The sequence below is a fragment of the Procambarus clarkii genome, chromosome 49, assembly GCF_040958095.1.
Source record: "Procambarus clarkii isolate CNS0578487 chromosome 49, FALCON_Pclarkii_2.0, whole genome shotgun sequence".
In the NCBI taxonomy this organism is placed as follows: domain Eukaryota; kingdom Metazoa; phylum Arthropoda; class Malacostraca; order Decapoda; family Cambaridae; genus Procambarus; species Procambarus clarkii.
In genome coordinates, this window is record NC_091198.1 from 18,514,693 (window position 1) to 18,532,829 (window position 18,137).

An 18,137-nucleotide genomic window follows, 5' to 3' on the forward strand; every position below is an offset into this window, starting at 1 on the left:
TAATACCAACAATTTTATTGTTTTCCATCATATACATTGGTGCATTCATATTAACAAACAAAAGATAAACAAAATGTACCGAAATAACCAAAAATGTCAAAACATGTGTCTCACAAACTTTTACCTTTATCTGGACACCCAGAGGTACCAATTGGTTCTGATAATTGAGGTTGCACTGTACTGTATACAAATTTGAAAAGAAACTTCATTGAAGATGTGACACTGACTGTAAGAACGTTTATCAAATCTTACATTTCATGCATCATCTTTAACTACTGTGTAGCAACTTTGTAGAGAACTCTGCTGTTTCTTATATCACAATCAGTACTTTGTGCTGTGTTTAACTTAACTTCCAACTAAAAAAACCATCTCTAACAATGTTGCCTGAGAAAATATCACAAATAAGTTTTATCCCTCTTGTGATTCAACCAACATAAATCATCTTTAGTTAACTTCTGTTACTTAAACTTTAGTCCCACAACTACCCACCACTGATTAATATTTTATGTAACCATTAGAACATTTCCATCCTAATTTTAAAACTTTAGCTATATTTATGCACAGAGCTACTGCTTCCAAAACCTTTAATGATAACAAGAATTGTTTTGTATCTTAATAGTCACTTAATGAAGTAGTACGTGAGCGATAAACATCTTTCATTACCTACACTATAGTGGTGTTGCAGTAGCCTCCTTAGCCTCTGTAAGAGCACGAGGCTTATGGTACAATACTGCCACCTTGACACCCTGGGGAAAAAATATAATGAATGAAATGAAGCGCCTCTTAGTGTTACCATGGTAGTTCACATATATACAATAAAATACATATTATATATGGGGTGGCAGAAGACAATATGTGAGTACGTGGGTGCCCCACAAGGCTCCCCGGGATTCTACATATCCTCTTCTTCGAGGGTCCCTACAAATGCAACCAGTGGTGGTACCCCCCTATACATATACATATTTTATACAGTACATGTATAATAGCTCACCTGAGAACCACAAAATGAGATCACAGATCACCAAGAAAATAGAAGGCAATACCACAGGTGCACTCAGAATCATAACCAGCGATAACACTATTGCCCCCAGGAACGCCACGACAGCACAGGCTCTACAAGACAAACACCCATATTGAGCTTCAGACAGTAGCAGGGATATCCAGGAAAATGTTACTGGCATAGAACTCTTAACTGTTCAAGAATCTGAGGTGTACAAAGCAGCCATGTCTTTCCCAACAGGTTCAGCGGGGAACTTCATAGGCCTAAGACCCCAGCACATCAAACATGCTGAACCCAGTGCTTCGAGATGCCACAAAGCTCCTTCTAGTGGAACTTACCAGATTCTAAAATGTGTGTTTGGCTGATGGCATCCCTGAGGACATCAGGCCTCTCTTTTATGGAGCAGCACTCTGTTGAAAAAGGATGGAGAAATCAGGCCCATTGTCATTAGCAACACCCTCCGACGCCTCATAGCTAAGGCTGCAGCGAGATCAATTAGCCAGGAAGCAGCCACCTTACTGAAATCTAATCAGCACGGGTTTGCGATCCCCCCTAGGATGTGAAGCTGCAGCACATGCTTACATTGCTAATATCTCGGACCAGAAGGCACTAGTAATGCTCGACTTTAAAAATGCCTTAAGTCAGAAGAGACACTGTCCTAAAGGCTGTACCATTTCCTTCTCCTTTACCCATTCATCCAATTGTGTTGCAGTTGGGACTCAAGCTTCTTTTTTGGAGAGCATGAAATAGACTTCTGTGAAAGAATTCAACATGGTGATCCCTAAGCCCCCTCCTTTTGTGCTAAGATATCAAAGAGGTCACCAACAGTCTGGTAAGCAAGCTAAACATAGGGTACCTGGATGATGGCACCCTCGCTGGAATCCCAGATACCATTTGGAGGATATAAGTAAAATCCAGGAGCAAGCAGCAGCCTTGGGCCTCATTCTCAATGTATCCAAATGTAAAATAGTCTCCCCCTCCCCACACAGACATCATTGTCAAGCCACCTGACTGCAGCCTCCTGGGTGCCCTCATTGGCCTGCAAGCAATCGAGGAGGTCCTAGATGCAAAAATCACTAACCTAAGGAGAAGGCTGGACAGGATTGACAAGATTGATGCCCATGATACTCTCTTTCTCCTTACAAGAAATAAGGAGGAAAGTTTTCAGTATATCTATTGGTATAAATAAAAGATTTTTTTATATATACCAATAAATAGGTCTATTTGTCTCTCCCTAAGATGACTTACTTTCTGAGGTGTTCTCCATCCTACAGCAGCCCTAAATTAAATGAGTATGACACCCTTCTGCGGTCCATATTGTAGAAAGTCCTGAACCTTCTGTTGGACAACTCTCAATGAAAACAAGCAACCCTCCCTTTAAGACTTGGCAGCCTTGGTGTCCACATACCCCACAGATTGCTCTACCAGTCCCTTTCTCCTACCATGCATCGTACGCATCCTCCGTATGCATCCTCCCATGTATCGTACGACCTCGTGAGATATCCTACCAGAACCTGAATGATTCAGCAGGAATACACGATCCTGCTTTCACCAAATGTTCAAATCAGTGTGATGCTCTTGCAGCCCCAGCACCCTGCATAGATCAAACAAAACACAAACAGTCCATCTGGGACCACTCACTAGTGGAAAAAATACCCGATGCCATGCTCAGCGCTAAAACATCAGATAAGGACAAAGCCTGCTTCAGAGCAGTGCCTGCCCCCCATGCAGGGGACTTCCTTCTGGCAGAACCAATGTCAGCAACAGGCACGCATCTAGATCCAGAATCCCTTGGTGTAGCAGTGGCCCTCTGCTTTGGTGCCTCAATTCACACTGAATACAAGTGTATTTGCAAAAGGTTGAAGGAGACCAATATGGACTGCATGGGTTGGACTGCAGAAGCTCCAAGGGCTGGCATGCACGATACAACGAGATTAATGACATCATCAAGAAGAGCCTTGCGTCAGTTCAGAGAGAACCTCGCATCCTAGTAGGCCAAAACCCAGATGACCCCACACTTCGCCCAGATGACATCACACTATACCCCTGGAAGAAGGGCAAACAGCTGGTGTGGGACTACACATGTGTACCCACCCTCGCTGACACCTACATACACTTCAGTGCTGATCAAGCAGGTGGGGCAGCCAACCACAGAAAAATAGCAAAATCAGTCAAATACAGGTGATTGGAAACTCGATACACCTTTGTTCCCATAGCATCCGAGATGCTCAGCCCCTGGGAAAGGAAAGCCTTGGGATTTCTCAAAGAATTGGGTTCTAGGGTCGTTGACATCACCAGAGACCCAGGGGTTGCCAGTTTCTTATTTCAGTGCCTCAGTATGGTGATCCAGAGGGAAAACACTTGCTACATCCTCGATTCCTGTCCAGAAGTGAAGGAGCTTAAAGAGATCCATAATTTTTAAACACTCATTGCATTAAAATATTCTTGGGGTCTTGTCCCACTCTTAACCGCTCCTCTCTTATAGACTAAATAATTCCGAAGTCTTCTTGGCTCTTGAATATATCTCTAGCTATATAAAAATTTTCATCGCTACTCCAGTGAAATTGATGCTGTGAATTGGATAGTATCTTAGGTTTCTTTCCATATAATTGTTTATTTGTCAGATTTTTCCACATTCCTCATTACTGTACTAATATGGGTTTGTCGTTTAACAGTGGCAGAAAAAACAATTCTTTTACATACCCGATGTTCAGTAGACCTAACAAATCCTCCATTAGACGTGACAGTGATAGCCCTGTGAACGTGACCTGTGCCAAAGATGATCCTGGAAAGTTCACGCACTCTGCCTCCAAGTTTCAACTTATCCTGCGGAAAAGGCATCATTTGTGATATATATTTTGAAATTAAATTTACAAAGAATCTAAGAATGAAACTTAACACAATATTAATATATTAACTACAGTATATCAATGCTAAAATCACACTTTCAATATTATAAAATAATCACCTTAAAGTAATCTTCTCCTTTAACAATTCTTAGCCTGGTTACCAGTTCTTGAGCACGGGCTTTCTCACCTGCTCCTCCAATAGTATTGACAATCTCAAGAAAGTGACTAACAGCCTCTTGACACGCGAGTAGTTCTCGTCCTGAGGATTTATTAATGAATTACAATTAAATGTCATTGATGTACAGTATTTCCAAGAAATGGGCTATGTGCATGTCCAATAGTAAATGAAGTAGGGTAATGAGATATTCAGTGACCTCAACTATGCTCTAACCAAATTCGACAGGAGTAATAAAATCTTTCAAGATTTTTTACAAAGTATTTATACTGATTATCATAATAAATAGCAAAGTACAGTATCACAAATAATTTTACAACTCAAATCTATTACCTATAATATGTGCTTTTATGAATGCTTAAACTATTGTCTAACCTATACTTTATTCAAAAGTATAAATATAAAGTACCTAATTTCACCTTCATATTAACTCACCTTGTGCTATCAACTCACATAGCACTGTATATATTTTGTGCTACCCACTCACCCAGTATATTACAAAGTACAAATGCAACTTCACTATAATTTCATTTTCTCTCTATATGTATGTTTGTTATCATGTGTATTCAAATTCTGTTACAATGTACCTATCATTATGCTTATCTGTTAGCTTCCCAAAATACTGTGCTAATGGCTGTGCATGAATGTACTATTCATTCACATACTGCAAGAATGTACTTTAACAAGCCATTGTACCTAATTGCATATGAATAAATACAAATAAATTAAAAGACATGAAATAATGATAGGTTTTGGTATGTAATTCTGAACAAGAGACTGAAGATGTGTGTAATTACAACACAAAATAATAGCTGCAGGATGAGAGCCAAGTTCATGGTGTCTTATCTTCCTTATAATAATCTTCATATTAATGTTTGAAATTTCTGATGGTTTTGGTATACATTTTGGTATCTGAACAGCACCCAGAGAAATAAGTGAACCACGGAAAAAAAGGTAAATGCATCACTACCTCGACCAGTCCAGTCAAAAGGCATCCACCGTGAAAGCCTTGGGGCCATGTAGCCATGAATGGAGCCACATAGGAGGGAAGGCATCCGCTTATATTATACTGCCCTTAATTTCAAAAGCATTAAGCATCACTTCAATAATAGCATACCTGGTTCCAAATGTTCAACTTTCTGGGCATCTGGAAATCAGCACCAGGAATCCCACAGTTCAATGGTACATTACACGAGGACTTATATTGGTTACCTTTTGTATTTCAATATTTGACTCGACCACAATATATTCAGAGCTGACATTTTTGTGGCTTTGTCCCGTACGCTAGTGCAGGCACTATGGATTTTTCTAGGCGCTAGCATCTATTTACCTATGAATGCCTGATTATGGATAACTTTACGCTAGCCAGGTGGTCAACTACTAATTATCAGATACCTCACTGTCTATTTAAGGCTGAAAATAACTTTGAGCTAGATTTTGAGTGTTTATGAATGAATCTTCATGTGGTTCTTCCAGGCTGGACAAAGAAGCCTCCGGTGTCTCACCTTTCCCTATTAATGCCCCAACGAAAGCATTTTGAAAAGTCCCTCGCTGCACGAGGGAGTGAATCGTGGCCCAGCAAGTGTGATGACATATCCTTGTGAAAGCTGCATAATGCCTAAGGGAGCAAACCGAGTCGTTTTTAGCTTACTTGAACACACCAAATTACATGACTCCAAGGCTCATATTTGAATCTTGAAACAATTAATAAAAACATTAAAGAAATATTAATAAAAAATGTCTGAACCCCCAAGTAATTTTGTTATGACCCAATATATTTATTCCATAAAATGTCAAAACTGGGGACAATGGAACTCAAACTTATATTACTTAAATGTTACCTGAAGCCATCCCTTCAAGATGCTACCTGAAGCCATCCCTTCAAGATGCTACCTGAAGCCATCCCTTCAAGATGCTACCTGAAGCCATCCCTTCAAGATGCTACCTGAAACCATCCCTTCAAGATGCTACCTGAAGCCATCCCTTCAAGATGCTACCTGAAGTCATTTCTTCAAGATGTTACCTGAAGCCATCCCTTCAAGATGCTACCTGAAACCATCCCTTCAAGATGCTACCTGAAGCCATCCCTTCAAGATGTTACCTGAAGTCATTCCTTCAAGATGCTACCTGAAGTCATTCCTTCAAGATGGCAACATTAAAAGATACACACGAGGCCCAAAAACACAAGTCTGGCTGATGTAACAAGTCTCCCACCAACCATTTAACAAATATTCATTAATAGATAAAATAGAAACCTATTTCTTACCTTTAAAGTAATCTTCAAGAGTTTTTTTTACTGGATTGTTTCTTTCACACTCTGCTTGCTCTGTAAGAAATCTGTCCTTAAAAATAAAATTGGCACTGCCATTTGTTGTTGCAGTTACATAAGCAATCATTGCTGTTACATCAAGATTAAGTTTATTTATTGCTTCTTCATCCTTGCTCGTTATATTTTGGACTTTCAAATCTTGGACTTGAGCTGGAATTGTTGCATTTACTTCAGAACTTTGACAACTCTCTATCTTTCTAATCACTGTAATTCTGTCACTAGAATCCTCGTCCAATGCTGGTACCATATTTGACTCTACACTTTCTAATGAGCTGTCATCAAATTCACTCACTTTCTGCTTGACATATGTATTATTAAATTCACCATTCAGATCCATAAATTTCATTTGACTTTCCCCTTCAACTGCTACACTGCAATCAATAGTAGTTGTGGTTTTATTTTCATTGATATAGTTACTTTCATCACTTGAATATTCATACTCAGAATCAGAGTTCTCACTTTCTGTCTCCGAATCTTCCTCCACATAGTCGGGCAGCCCTAGTTCGTGATCGGGTATTATTTCTCCTTTAATTTCTACACCTTTGTCTTCAAGACTTCTTGCTAGACTCTCACTCACTCCACTACAGAACCAAAACACAATCTGAAATATATATTAATTATAATACTATACTACATACTTCTCAACAACATAACATTTTATTTGTCAGAGGTGTGTCTGTGACCCAGCGCTACAGACACTGGCGACACTGAACATAGAGTAATTATTTCTGACATGATGTGTATAATATGGGAAGGTTTGATATCCTAAAGTATGTATGATGGGGCTTGTCAAAATGACGCGTGACTTGTTTGTTTTTATATAGGCCTATATCAGTATCATATGATACTGTTTGTATCATGTCTATATAATCATGTTTACCTTTGGGGTTGAATAAAAAACTGGGTGGTGTTGTGCACAAATCAGGAAGTCATCAGCAACGTCATCAATAGGTTTGACACCATTCCTTCCGCCCAGAATGAACAGCAAATGCAGAGCTTTAGGGTTCCTCTTAATTACCTGTAAAGCAAGACAAACATCACTTTAATTCCTTAGTACAGTACTCAAACCTACAAAATTAATTAGATATATTTGATCATATGAGTATATATATGAATGAGTACATGATTGTTACGAGTTCATGGAGTACTGTACATCAAGAACAAAGAATAATGCATTTTAAGAGAATAATAAACTATTCATTTTACACTAGAGGGAATAGCAGCAGCAACAGAAGTCTTTGACTTAATGAAACCTTACTTAAATTGCTTTTCCTAGAACACGACTGTTAATCACTTTACAACTAGGTCCCAAAATACTTCCATGTAAACAGGGTAGAACATTGAAGGATTAGTGCCCAGTCTTCTGGACCTTGTCCAGGACCTGAATGAAAATTGTACTATGCTGGGATCATAATGAGTACAGTATAGAGTATAATGAGCATAGGATGATGATAACAGGACATTATACTCCACGTACTCACTAGACCTTGACCATAGCCTGTCAAGACTCGCGTACACAAGTTAATACACTCACCTTTATCCACAGTTTCCCGCCTTCTCCCACTACATCAACAACTATCTTTTCAAAGCCGTTAATGCAAAATGTTTGTAGCACTTTTGTGGCCTGAAATAGTCCAGGAATTTTATTAGCATCTTTTACGTGAATTGTAACAAAATTTACTCATCATAAAAATTAAATGATTAACATGTTTCCATATGCTGAAAACAGCTGCAAATATTGGGATTCAGTGAAGAATTACAAAATACCAAGACAGTATTGTCGATGCTCGGTAATCTGAATCATATGGGTCCCATCCCGATTCGAGTCGGCCAAACATTCGAGTAAACCAATTTTTGTCAAAACCTGCATGACACTCATGAGGGACATGCAGATTTCTATTTAAACTCACATTTGGAGTTGCTGCAGCTACTGATGCAATTGCTCCCAGCTGACCAAGATTGGAACACATCACATGCTCTTCTTTCAACTCGCTGCCCCTTTTCAAACCCTAAAAAGCAAAAAAAAAAAGAAAAGAAAAGCAAAAAAAAAACAATGCTGGTATATTTAATTATTTGCATATTTTCACTAAAAACTATAACATGTGTATAAATATGGGAAGAGAATAATCATAGCCAGAAAATATGAGGGAGCCAAAAACTAATGATCACAGTAAATAAAAAAGTGGAGGAAAGCAACAGTAATTAAAAGTTTATAAAACAGTATTTTTGGAGAGATACAGTATAAACTAAACATAATTATCTATATTTTTTAAAATACTGTTTCCAAACTTATCTTCCAGGATTATAACATACTCTTTGATATTACTAAACTATATACTGCATAGCAAAAATGCCATAAGGGACTTGTAAGCTTTTTAACCCTTAAAGTGTGGTAATTTGCTAGGGTGATGCAGTTATGTGTTGATTTTAATTATTATTACCCAAAGTTTATACAATGATGTAAATACTGTATTGCCATAATACATGTTTACGATACACTGTACAGTAATGGAGTTAACCTAGACCCATGACAAAAAATTCTGCTATTGCTTTTAATTGGTTATTTTGTGATGAGGATAGTGTGTATCAATAGCCCGCAGCTATTGTTATTATAATTTGGTTCCTCCCACCAGTGTTTGAATCTATTTCTGGACAACATTCTCAGACACAATAGCAGCAGAGAATTGGATTGCAAGACATACTGTAACCTTATTATATTTAGTAGAGAAAAATTATAATTTGTCTCAATGCTTACCTTATTCAGAAATTTTATTTCAGCTTCTATTCGTTTCCTTAATTTACTCGCACCATTAACACTTTTCATCTCTAAATTACACACTTGATCAAGTAAATCCTTGGCTTCATTTATCCTGTTTAAGGCTAGCTCTGCTGCTTTCCCGCCCGTCTGCTTGGAATAAATCAAGTAAATACACCACATTATTAATAATAATAATAATTTATTTAGGAACAGTACATACATAGTTGCACAGTTACAGTACAAACATTCTGTTAGATTTAAAGATAGAGGTAGTACATGCAATACCTAAAGCCACTAGTACGCATAGCGTTTCATAGCGTTATTATAGTTCGGTACATTACAAAACTATTTAGGACAATTAAAAGTATAGTACTGGTCTCATGTAGGTGATGTACAGTTATCAGTGTCTCTCCTTATTTACGTTCCTAAATCATGTTCAAAGTTTTGTCAGTGTAGGGTATTGTGGTGTTATCCATACGAGGGCGGGAAGTTAGGCTTGGTGTTATGTCCCCGTCCCCCCCCCCTCCCGTTCCCCGTGGCATTGCGGTAAGACACTGGTGTGGCGCTTCACCAGCGCTATGGCCTGGGTTCGTATCCTGGTCGGGGAGGATTGACTGGGCGCCAATCCTTAACTGTAGCCTCTGGTCACCCAGCAGTGGATGGATACCTGGTTGTTAAACAATATATCTGCTCGTATTCCAGGGAACATAGATTTAAGGACTTGCCTGAAACACTACGTAGTGGCTGTACAAGAATGTGAGAACTCGTATATATAAATAAAACACAAAATTGTCATCTCTGGGGTCTTTAAGTCTACATGTTGAGGTGTTAAGAGGGAGGTGAAGGACCTCCATAATCACTACTATAGTCGCCTCCAGTCATACTCCAGCTCTCCCAAGCATCACACTCAACAAATCAACATTACCAATTAGTACATTAATTGGTATATTAAGATAAACAAGGTTAAAAGCCCAGAGACTGACCATTGTGGTGGACGGAGTCACTGTGTACACAACACACCCAATACCTTCTAAGTCACTTCGTATACAACACCATTCGCCAGACACCTCTACCCTAATCTAGCTGGATACAAGACACTCCGTACATTGACAACATCGCACACTAATATTTTTACCACTTCGGACACCAGCTTTAGACGTTTCGCATATGTGTACGTGTTCCATATTAAAACGACAATATAATGCTATTAACAATTAAAATCTTCTATTTAACAGGCATATAGTTAATAAATGAAGTTTAGTGATGTAATAGACATAATCCGGAGTTGGTAAGGACGCCGCCCGCCAGCGTAAACACAACACACCCGAATGCCCACAAACACGATACAACGCACAAAACACAACACTTCTGTCAGTTTTTGGATAAACTCCTTTTATATTTATTATGTGAGAGTTATACATGTATAAAATGATAACTATTATAGGTAAGCGCCTAATATTTAATATTAATCAATAAAAAAGAAGTCAGAAGCCACACGCCTGTCTGTACATGTCTTTTGTGTAAAAGTATTTTGGGCGCTCATGTACTTGTGCGCTAGCTGGCGTTCACAACTGTTCTCGCCTACAAGCATTAGAATTAAACAAACATTTATTTTTTCATTTATATACAAGAAGAGAAGGCTACCCTTGAGTCTGTAATATTCATCTGATCACTGGTCTCCCATTTGGTCCTCATTGCTTTATCTTACTATTATTGAATGTCAATAACCGTATTATGCAATTTCAATTTCTTCTATTTCTTTCTTTATTATGCACCCCATACCCATCCCGTGGGCGGTGGTGTAAAGGATTACAGAGGCACATAATCAGTTCAGGAACTGAACCCTCTAGTTCGTTTAGCTAAGCAAATAACAATGTTTGACGCTAGTTACAAAATTATTAATGTTGTATACACATGTACACACACTCATACACACACATATATATATATATATATATATATATATATATATATATATATATATATATATATATATATATATATATATATATATATATACGTATACATATATACATACACATACATATTTAATCACCTACACAAATACACACATCAATAATTTTTGTGTCACAGGTGATCAACAAGAGGCTCACAACAGTCACTATAAAAGGCACTTTGCATCTATAGTGAGTCACACAGTTACTAGTCTTGCTGCAAACCCACCCAACTGGGCGGCAGCTTTACAGTCATGTGCTCCACACCCACCCACACCCACCCAACTGGGCGGCAGTTTTACAGTCATGTGCATGCATTACCTACAGTAAGCAAATTTTGGATTCTTCGCTAAGATTTCGGGCAGCATATCATTATGAATGAAGTACTTACACATTTCATTATGCAACTTTAATAAAGTTGTCCTTCAGCCTTTTGTAGTGTTCAGCTACCCTTATCTTCTGTATGTTCCTCACATTACCAGTATACACAAACATTGACATGTAGGGATAGAGACTCTCAGGTAAGTTAGTAATTTAAATGCACAGTAGCAGTCCTAGGCGTTCAATCCCCGATCGCCGTCCAAGTGGTTTGGCACCATTCCTCCCCATCCCATCCCAAATCCTTATCCTGATCCCTTCCCAGTGTTAAATAGTTGTAATATATATATATATATATATATATATATATATATATATATATATATATATATATATATATATATATATATATATATATATATATATATATTTATATATATATAATTATACCAGTATAATCTAATAATATATACTGGTCTAATAAAATAATTAGACCAGTTAATACTCTCACTCGTTCTGTTAGGATATGTTAGCTTGATAAAACTGACTGTTCATTGTTGAGAAATGTGTTAACAAACAATATATCTGACGTTATCAAGACTGTAGCTTGCTTAGCAAAAGGAACTTTTGGTGTCCAATAGCTGTTGCACACAAGAGGCAACAGCTTCTAGCTCTACAAGCGGCAATATAAAATAGAGAATAGGCGATTGTTTTCACTCATAGTGTAATAAACCCACGGACCCACCCACCCGCTGAAGCCGTAAATACCAAGACATTACTTCCGTTTAAAATTAAGCCGGAATAATCCTCAGGTATGTGGAGGATGAGGGAGGCCTTTGATCAACCGCCGACTTCCTGCCCCGTCGACGGGGCCACCAGCCCTCAGCCAAATTCTTGTGAAACACGTATGTGTGTGTATTAAATATTTTAATTTATTATTTCCAAGATTTAGCTGTTAGCTCTTGGACCCCGCCTTTCTAAGCGTCGGTTGTCTAATGTACCGACTCTCGGCCTCTTTTCCTCCATCATATCTGTAGCGAGTAGATTATCCCAATAATATACTCGCTCCAAATATAGTGTTAATATTCCTGTCAACCTTTGGAGATGAATGAGGTGAGGCGTTGCCCGGGCAACACGGTGAGGTGTTGCCCGAGCAATATAAGCAGCAAGAATAGCAAACATTAACTAGTCTACTTTCAAGTGTGGTCTAGAGCAGACACTTGCGAGATACTGTACCAACGCTCAGTGCGCTCAACTCACACCAACGTATCACCTGTGTACTTCTGTATATTCGACCAAATATATATATAGTATCTTAGTGTCTGTGTTTATTTGTCACCATACTTTACGTAACAATAGAACCGTTACATATCTAAACAACATATATTTTTATCTAACACACACACACATCCCCAAGATGCAGCCTATAGCAGCTTCCTGACTTTCAGGTTCCTATTTACTGCAAGGTGAATAGAGGCATTAGTATGTGTATGTTTGTGTCTGTGTGTGTGTGTGTACGTGTGTGTGCGCGTGTGTGTGTTTGTGTGTATACTCACCTAGTTGTGGTTGCGGGGGTTGAGCTCTGGCTCTTTGGTCCCACCTCTGAACTGGCAATCAACTGATGTACAGATTCCTGAGCCTACTGGGCTCTATCATATCTGCATTTGAAACTGTGTATGGAGTCAGCCTCCACCACATCACTGCCTAATGCATTCCATCTATTAACTACTCTGACACTGAAAAAGTTCTTTCTAACATCCCAGTGGCTCATTTAGGTACTAAGTTCCACCTGTGTCCCCTTGTTCGCCTACCACCCGTGTTAAACAGTTTATCTTTATGTACCCTATCAATTGCTCTGAGAATTTTGTAGGTAGTGATCATGTCTACCCTTACTCTTCTGTCTTCCAGTGTCATGAGGTGCATTTCTCGCAGCCTGTCCTCGTAACTCATGCCTCTTAGTCCTGGGACTAGCCTATTGGCATACCATTAAACTTTTTCAAGCTTCGTCCTGTGCTTGACAAGGTGTGTGTGTGTGTGTGTGTACGTGTATAACACACACGTACTTATGTGGTACGTATGTACTACATAATTGTAAGGCGTTTGCTGAATTAGAAAAGTCGGCTAGCAGTCCACCCTTAACGACACAATTAACTCATTACATAAAAAAAAATACGTGGCTGTGCAACAGTGTGTGGGAATTGGGGAACTGGTGTGCATTTAGACGACTGGTGAGGACCAACAATGACGTAGAAGGATGGCACCAGCGTCTGAATCAATGGGCAGTGAGGGACAACTTGGCTTTATATATTTTAATCCCCTTACTGTACCGTGAGGCGTCCCTGGTAACCTTGCAATACCAACTGGTTTCTGATCAAAAGCTAAAGTCCAGTCGCCGCAAGAGCAATGAAGAGAAACAGGAACATTTGTGGAAGCTTTGGGACCGTTACGAGGAAAAACAGATAAGCACCTCACAGTTCCTCAAGGAATGTTCGCGTTTTATCCCAGGAAGTGCCTGAACTAGAATTAGAAAACAGCAGTCTGTTTACTGGTTGTTATTTAACTTAAGTTAGTTGTAAATGATAATGTAAAAATAGCCACTGAGAACTGATGAGTTGCCCAAGACTTTTGCTCGTAAAGAGGGAATTGATTACAAACTTGGACTGCCTTTGAGCAGCCTGAGAGCAGCAATATCCCAGGAACATCAGCTAAATTTCGGAGACTTGAAGCAAAGTGAAATTCACACCAGTTACTCCATCTATCATCATTCTATTATGCAGGAAGAACCGCACGTCTATGGGTCATCCAATAATGTTAGCAGACTTCTAGATGTTACCACTGCTAGGCTTAGGTTCGGCTACAAGTACCTCTGGGAGTTTGTAACATCTGCTGATGTAGATTTGACTATCAAAATTTGCTTACTGTAGGTAATGCTGCACATAACTGTAAAGCTGCCGCCCAGTTGGATGGGTGTGGAGCAAATGACTGTAAAGCTGCCGCCCAGTTGGGTGGGTGTGCAGCAAGACTAGTAACTGTGTGACTCACCATAGATGTAAAGTGCCTTGTATAGTGACTGTTGTGAGCCTCTTATTGATCACTTGTGACACAAAGATTATTGATGTGTGTATTTGTGTAGGTGATTAGATATGTATGTGCATGTATATATGTATACGTATATATATATATATGTACATGTATGTATGAGAGTGTGTACATGTATATATATAATATTAATAATTTTGTAACTAGCGTCACAAATTGTTATTTGCTTAGCTAAACGAACTAGAGGGTTCAGTTCCTGAACCGATTATGTGCCTCTGTAATCCTTTACACCACCGCCCACGGGATAGGTATGGGGTGCATAATAAAGAAAGAAATAGAATTGAATTGGTCTGATTAAGACTTTATGACTATGTAATCTATGTTTTGCTCCACTACTTACTGGTTGAGTATGGGGTGCATAACAAATAATAGCCTCCTTCGGGGGCGCCTTGTTTCTAAACGTGTTAGTCTTAAATCCTTTAATCTCAAATCTTGCTACAATGTACCTCTTAATATATGTTATGTACTCTCGCAACCCAATGTACCTTCTTGTATATAAATAGATTTCAACTGTAAGGGGGTATGGTTTGCACCTTGTTATTCTAATAATGGATAAATAATTCTAATAATGGAAGCGCTAATTATATGAACAAATGCCATGTATTTATTCAGATGATAACAACAGCGAACACAAACCAGCGCATATACGAACGGAATGGTTTGTATGTACAAACTTCTCAGTGAACGAAGTTGTTTCTAGCCCGGTATCCGAAATTGCAGTATACGACTTGACCAGTCCCCATCTAGCTCAACCCAACCTAACCTAACCCAACTGAGTTCCATATATCATAACCTAAGGTAATACAGCTTAGCATAACAATATATACAATTTTAACAAACAGAAAAGAAGTTTAATCGAATCGTATTTTGTTCGAAACGACCAGTCCGTTGAAACCCAAAAGCACCCAAAGATACCCAAAGTAAAAGAAAGCTACTCAAAACTACCCAAAGCTACCCAAAGTCACTCAGAGATAACCCCAAACCACCCAAAGCTCCCCAAAGCCACTCAGAGCTTCCCAAAACCACCCAAAGCAGCCCAAAGTTACAAAAACCTACCCAAAACTACCCAAGTCACTCAGAGCTACCCAAAACAACCCAAAGCTACCCAAAGTCACTAAAAAGCTTCCCAAAACCACCCAGACACTCAGAACTACCCAAAACAACCCAAAGCTGCGCAAAGGTCACAAAAAACTATCCAAAACTACCCAAAGTCACCTAGTGCTTCCCAAAACCACCTGAACCTGCCCAGTCACTCAGAGCTACCCAAAAAAAAAAATAAATAAAATGTTTATTTAGGTAAGGTACATACATACAATAAATTTTTACAAAGAATGGTTGACTTATAGGTAGAGCTAGTACATACAATGCCTAAAGCCACTATTACGCAAAGCGTTTCGGGCATGATAAACTTAAATGACAAGCTTAATACTAATTGAGCATAATGAGTAGAATGAAAACAAGAAATGAAAACATAGATGAAAAAGCAGCACAAATACAATTATGTCGACAAACAGCGCTCTTTAAAAAAAACAGGCATTGGTTGACAATAGAAGGGTAAGGTAGGTTACAGGGAATTTATTAGGTATAGCTTCGTTTTTAACTTAAACTGGTTGAGAGAGGTACAGTCTTTAACATGGTTGGGAAGGTCATTCCACAATCTGGGTCCCTTGATTTGTAGAGCATTTCTAGTTTGATTAAGTCGTACTCTAGGAATATCAAAACTGTATTTATTTCAAAAAGCTACCCAAAACGACCCAAAGCTACCAAAAGTCACCTAGTGCTTCCCCAAAACCACCTGAACCTGCCGTCACTCAGGGCTACCCAAAAATACCCAAAGCTACCCAAAGTCACTCAAAGCTACCCAAAACAACCCAAAGCAACCCAAAGACACTCAGAGCTACCCAAAACAACCCAAAGCTACCCAAAGACACTCAGAGCTACCCAAAACCACGCAAAGCTATCCAAAGTAAAAAAAAAAGCTACCCAAAACAACCCAAAGCTACCCAAGGTCACTCAGAGTTACCCAAAACCACCCAAAGCTACCCAATGTCACTCAGAGCTACCCAAAACCACCCAAAGCTACCCAAAGTTACTCAGAGCTACCTAAAACCACCCAAAGTTACCAGTCATGAAAAAGCTACACAAAACCACCCAAAGCTTCCCAAAGTTACGAAAACCTACCCAAAACCACCCAAAGCTACCCAAAGTCACTCAAAACTACCCCAAAACCACCCAACGCTATCCAAAGTCACAAAAAGCTACTCAAAGTCACACGTAGCTACCAAAAACTATCTAAAGCTACCAAAAGTAACTTAGAGCTTTTTTGTGACTTTGGATAGCGTTGGGTAGTTTTGGGTAGCTCTGAATAAGCTTTTTGTAAAGCTTTACAAAAGCTCACCCTTAACATTGACAAAACGTTTTATATTCTCTTTGGCAATAAATCCTCTAATCAGATAAATCTCAAAATAAACAATACCCAAATTTGTAACAAATTAGATGGCAAATTCCTTGGCGTTCTCATCGACCACAAGCTGAATTTCCAGGGTCACATTCTAAATATATCAAAAAAAGTTTCAAAAACTGTTGGCATTCTTTCTAAGATCAGATATTATGTACCCCGCCCTGCCCTGGTTACTCTCTATTACTCCCTCATCTATCCATTCCTCAACTATGGTATTTGTGCTTGGGGTTCTACTACCCAAAATCATTTACGTCCTCTCATTACCCAACACAAAGCTGCTATTAGGACAATAACCAACTCTGGCCCCAGACATCACTCGGTACCCTTACTCAAATCTCTGAATATGTTAGATATTAAGTCACTGCACATTCTCTCTTGTGTATTATACATATATAAAACGCTGAACTGTAATGCCAATCCTGACCTCAAAAGCTTCATTGAAGGTTGTAACAGAACCCATGAGCACCACACCAGGAATAAATACAGTTTTGATATTCCTAGAATACGACTTAATCAAACTAGAAATGCTCTACAAATCAAGGGGCCCAGAATGTGGAATGACCTTCCCAACCATGTTAAAGACTGTACCTCTCTCAACCAGTTTAAGATAAAAACTAAACACTACCTAATAAATTCCCTGTAACCCACCTCACTCCTTTATTGTCAACCCATGTCTGTTATTTTATTTTATTATTATTATTTTTTTTAATCAACACTGTTTGTCAACCTATTGTATTTGTGCTGCTTTTTCAGTCATGTTCCCCCTTTTTTTATCTTTATTTGTATTTGTTTTCAACACTTTTTATTCTTTATGCTCAATTAGTATTAAGTTCTAGATATTAATGTTTTTCTTGCCCGAAACGCATTGCGTAATAGTGGCTTTAGGCATTGTATGTACTAGCTCTATCTATATATCAATCCATTAATGTAACATCACTTGTATGTATGTACCTTACCTGAATAAACATATTTATTTATTTATTTACTTTATTGTGACTTTGGGTAGCTTTGGATAAAATCCAAACTCTACAAAACCCTTCAGCTTAATATATTTATTTATTATTATTGTTGTTACTATTATTAGTATTAATATTACTATTATCAGTATTATTACTGTCATTACTATTATTCTTATTATAATTATTATTTATTATATTTCAGCGTAGAAAGAAAGGAACCAAGTGGCCAGTTGA

General features: G+C 38.5%; 1 protein-coding gene across 5 annotated transcripts; it reads right to left on the minus strand.

Annotated features, from left to right (window-relative positions):
• Nucleotides 1–10,547, minus strand: LOC123763155 (UPF0415 protein C7orf25 homolog). 5 transcript variants are annotated; one of them, XR_011222438.1, is made up of 10 exons: nucleotides 10,386–10,547; nucleotides 9,109–9,258; nucleotides 8,264–8,362; nucleotides 7,888–7,977; nucleotides 7,234–7,371; nucleotides 6,291–6,954; nucleotides 5,530–5,642; nucleotides 3,969–4,108; nucleotides 3,704–3,826; nucleotides 1–746 (listed from the first exon to the last, which is right to left on the minus strand). XR_011222438.1 is itself a non-coding variant. In XM_069303056.1 (9 exons), exons 1-9 carry the CDS (start codon nucleotides 10,530–10,532, stop codon nucleotides 669–671), a joined length of 1,629 nt encoding a protein of 542 aa, XP_069159157.1. In that variant the 5' UTR covers nucleotides 10,533–10,547; the 3' UTR covers nucleotides 1–668. The 5 variants fall into 5 exon arrangements, 2 of the variants coding, with proteins under 2 accessions (XP_069159157.1, XP_045606083.1); XR_006773401.2 differs by lacking the exons at nucleotides 5,530–5,642; nucleotides 10,386–10,547 and adding exons at nucleotides 1,339–1,410; nucleotides 10,095–10,236; XR_011222437.1 differs by lacking the exon at nucleotides 5,530–5,642 and adding an exon at nucleotides 1,339–1,410 and having other exon boundaries at nucleotides 608–746.
• Nucleotides 10,548–18,137: the final 7,590 nt, after the last annotated feature.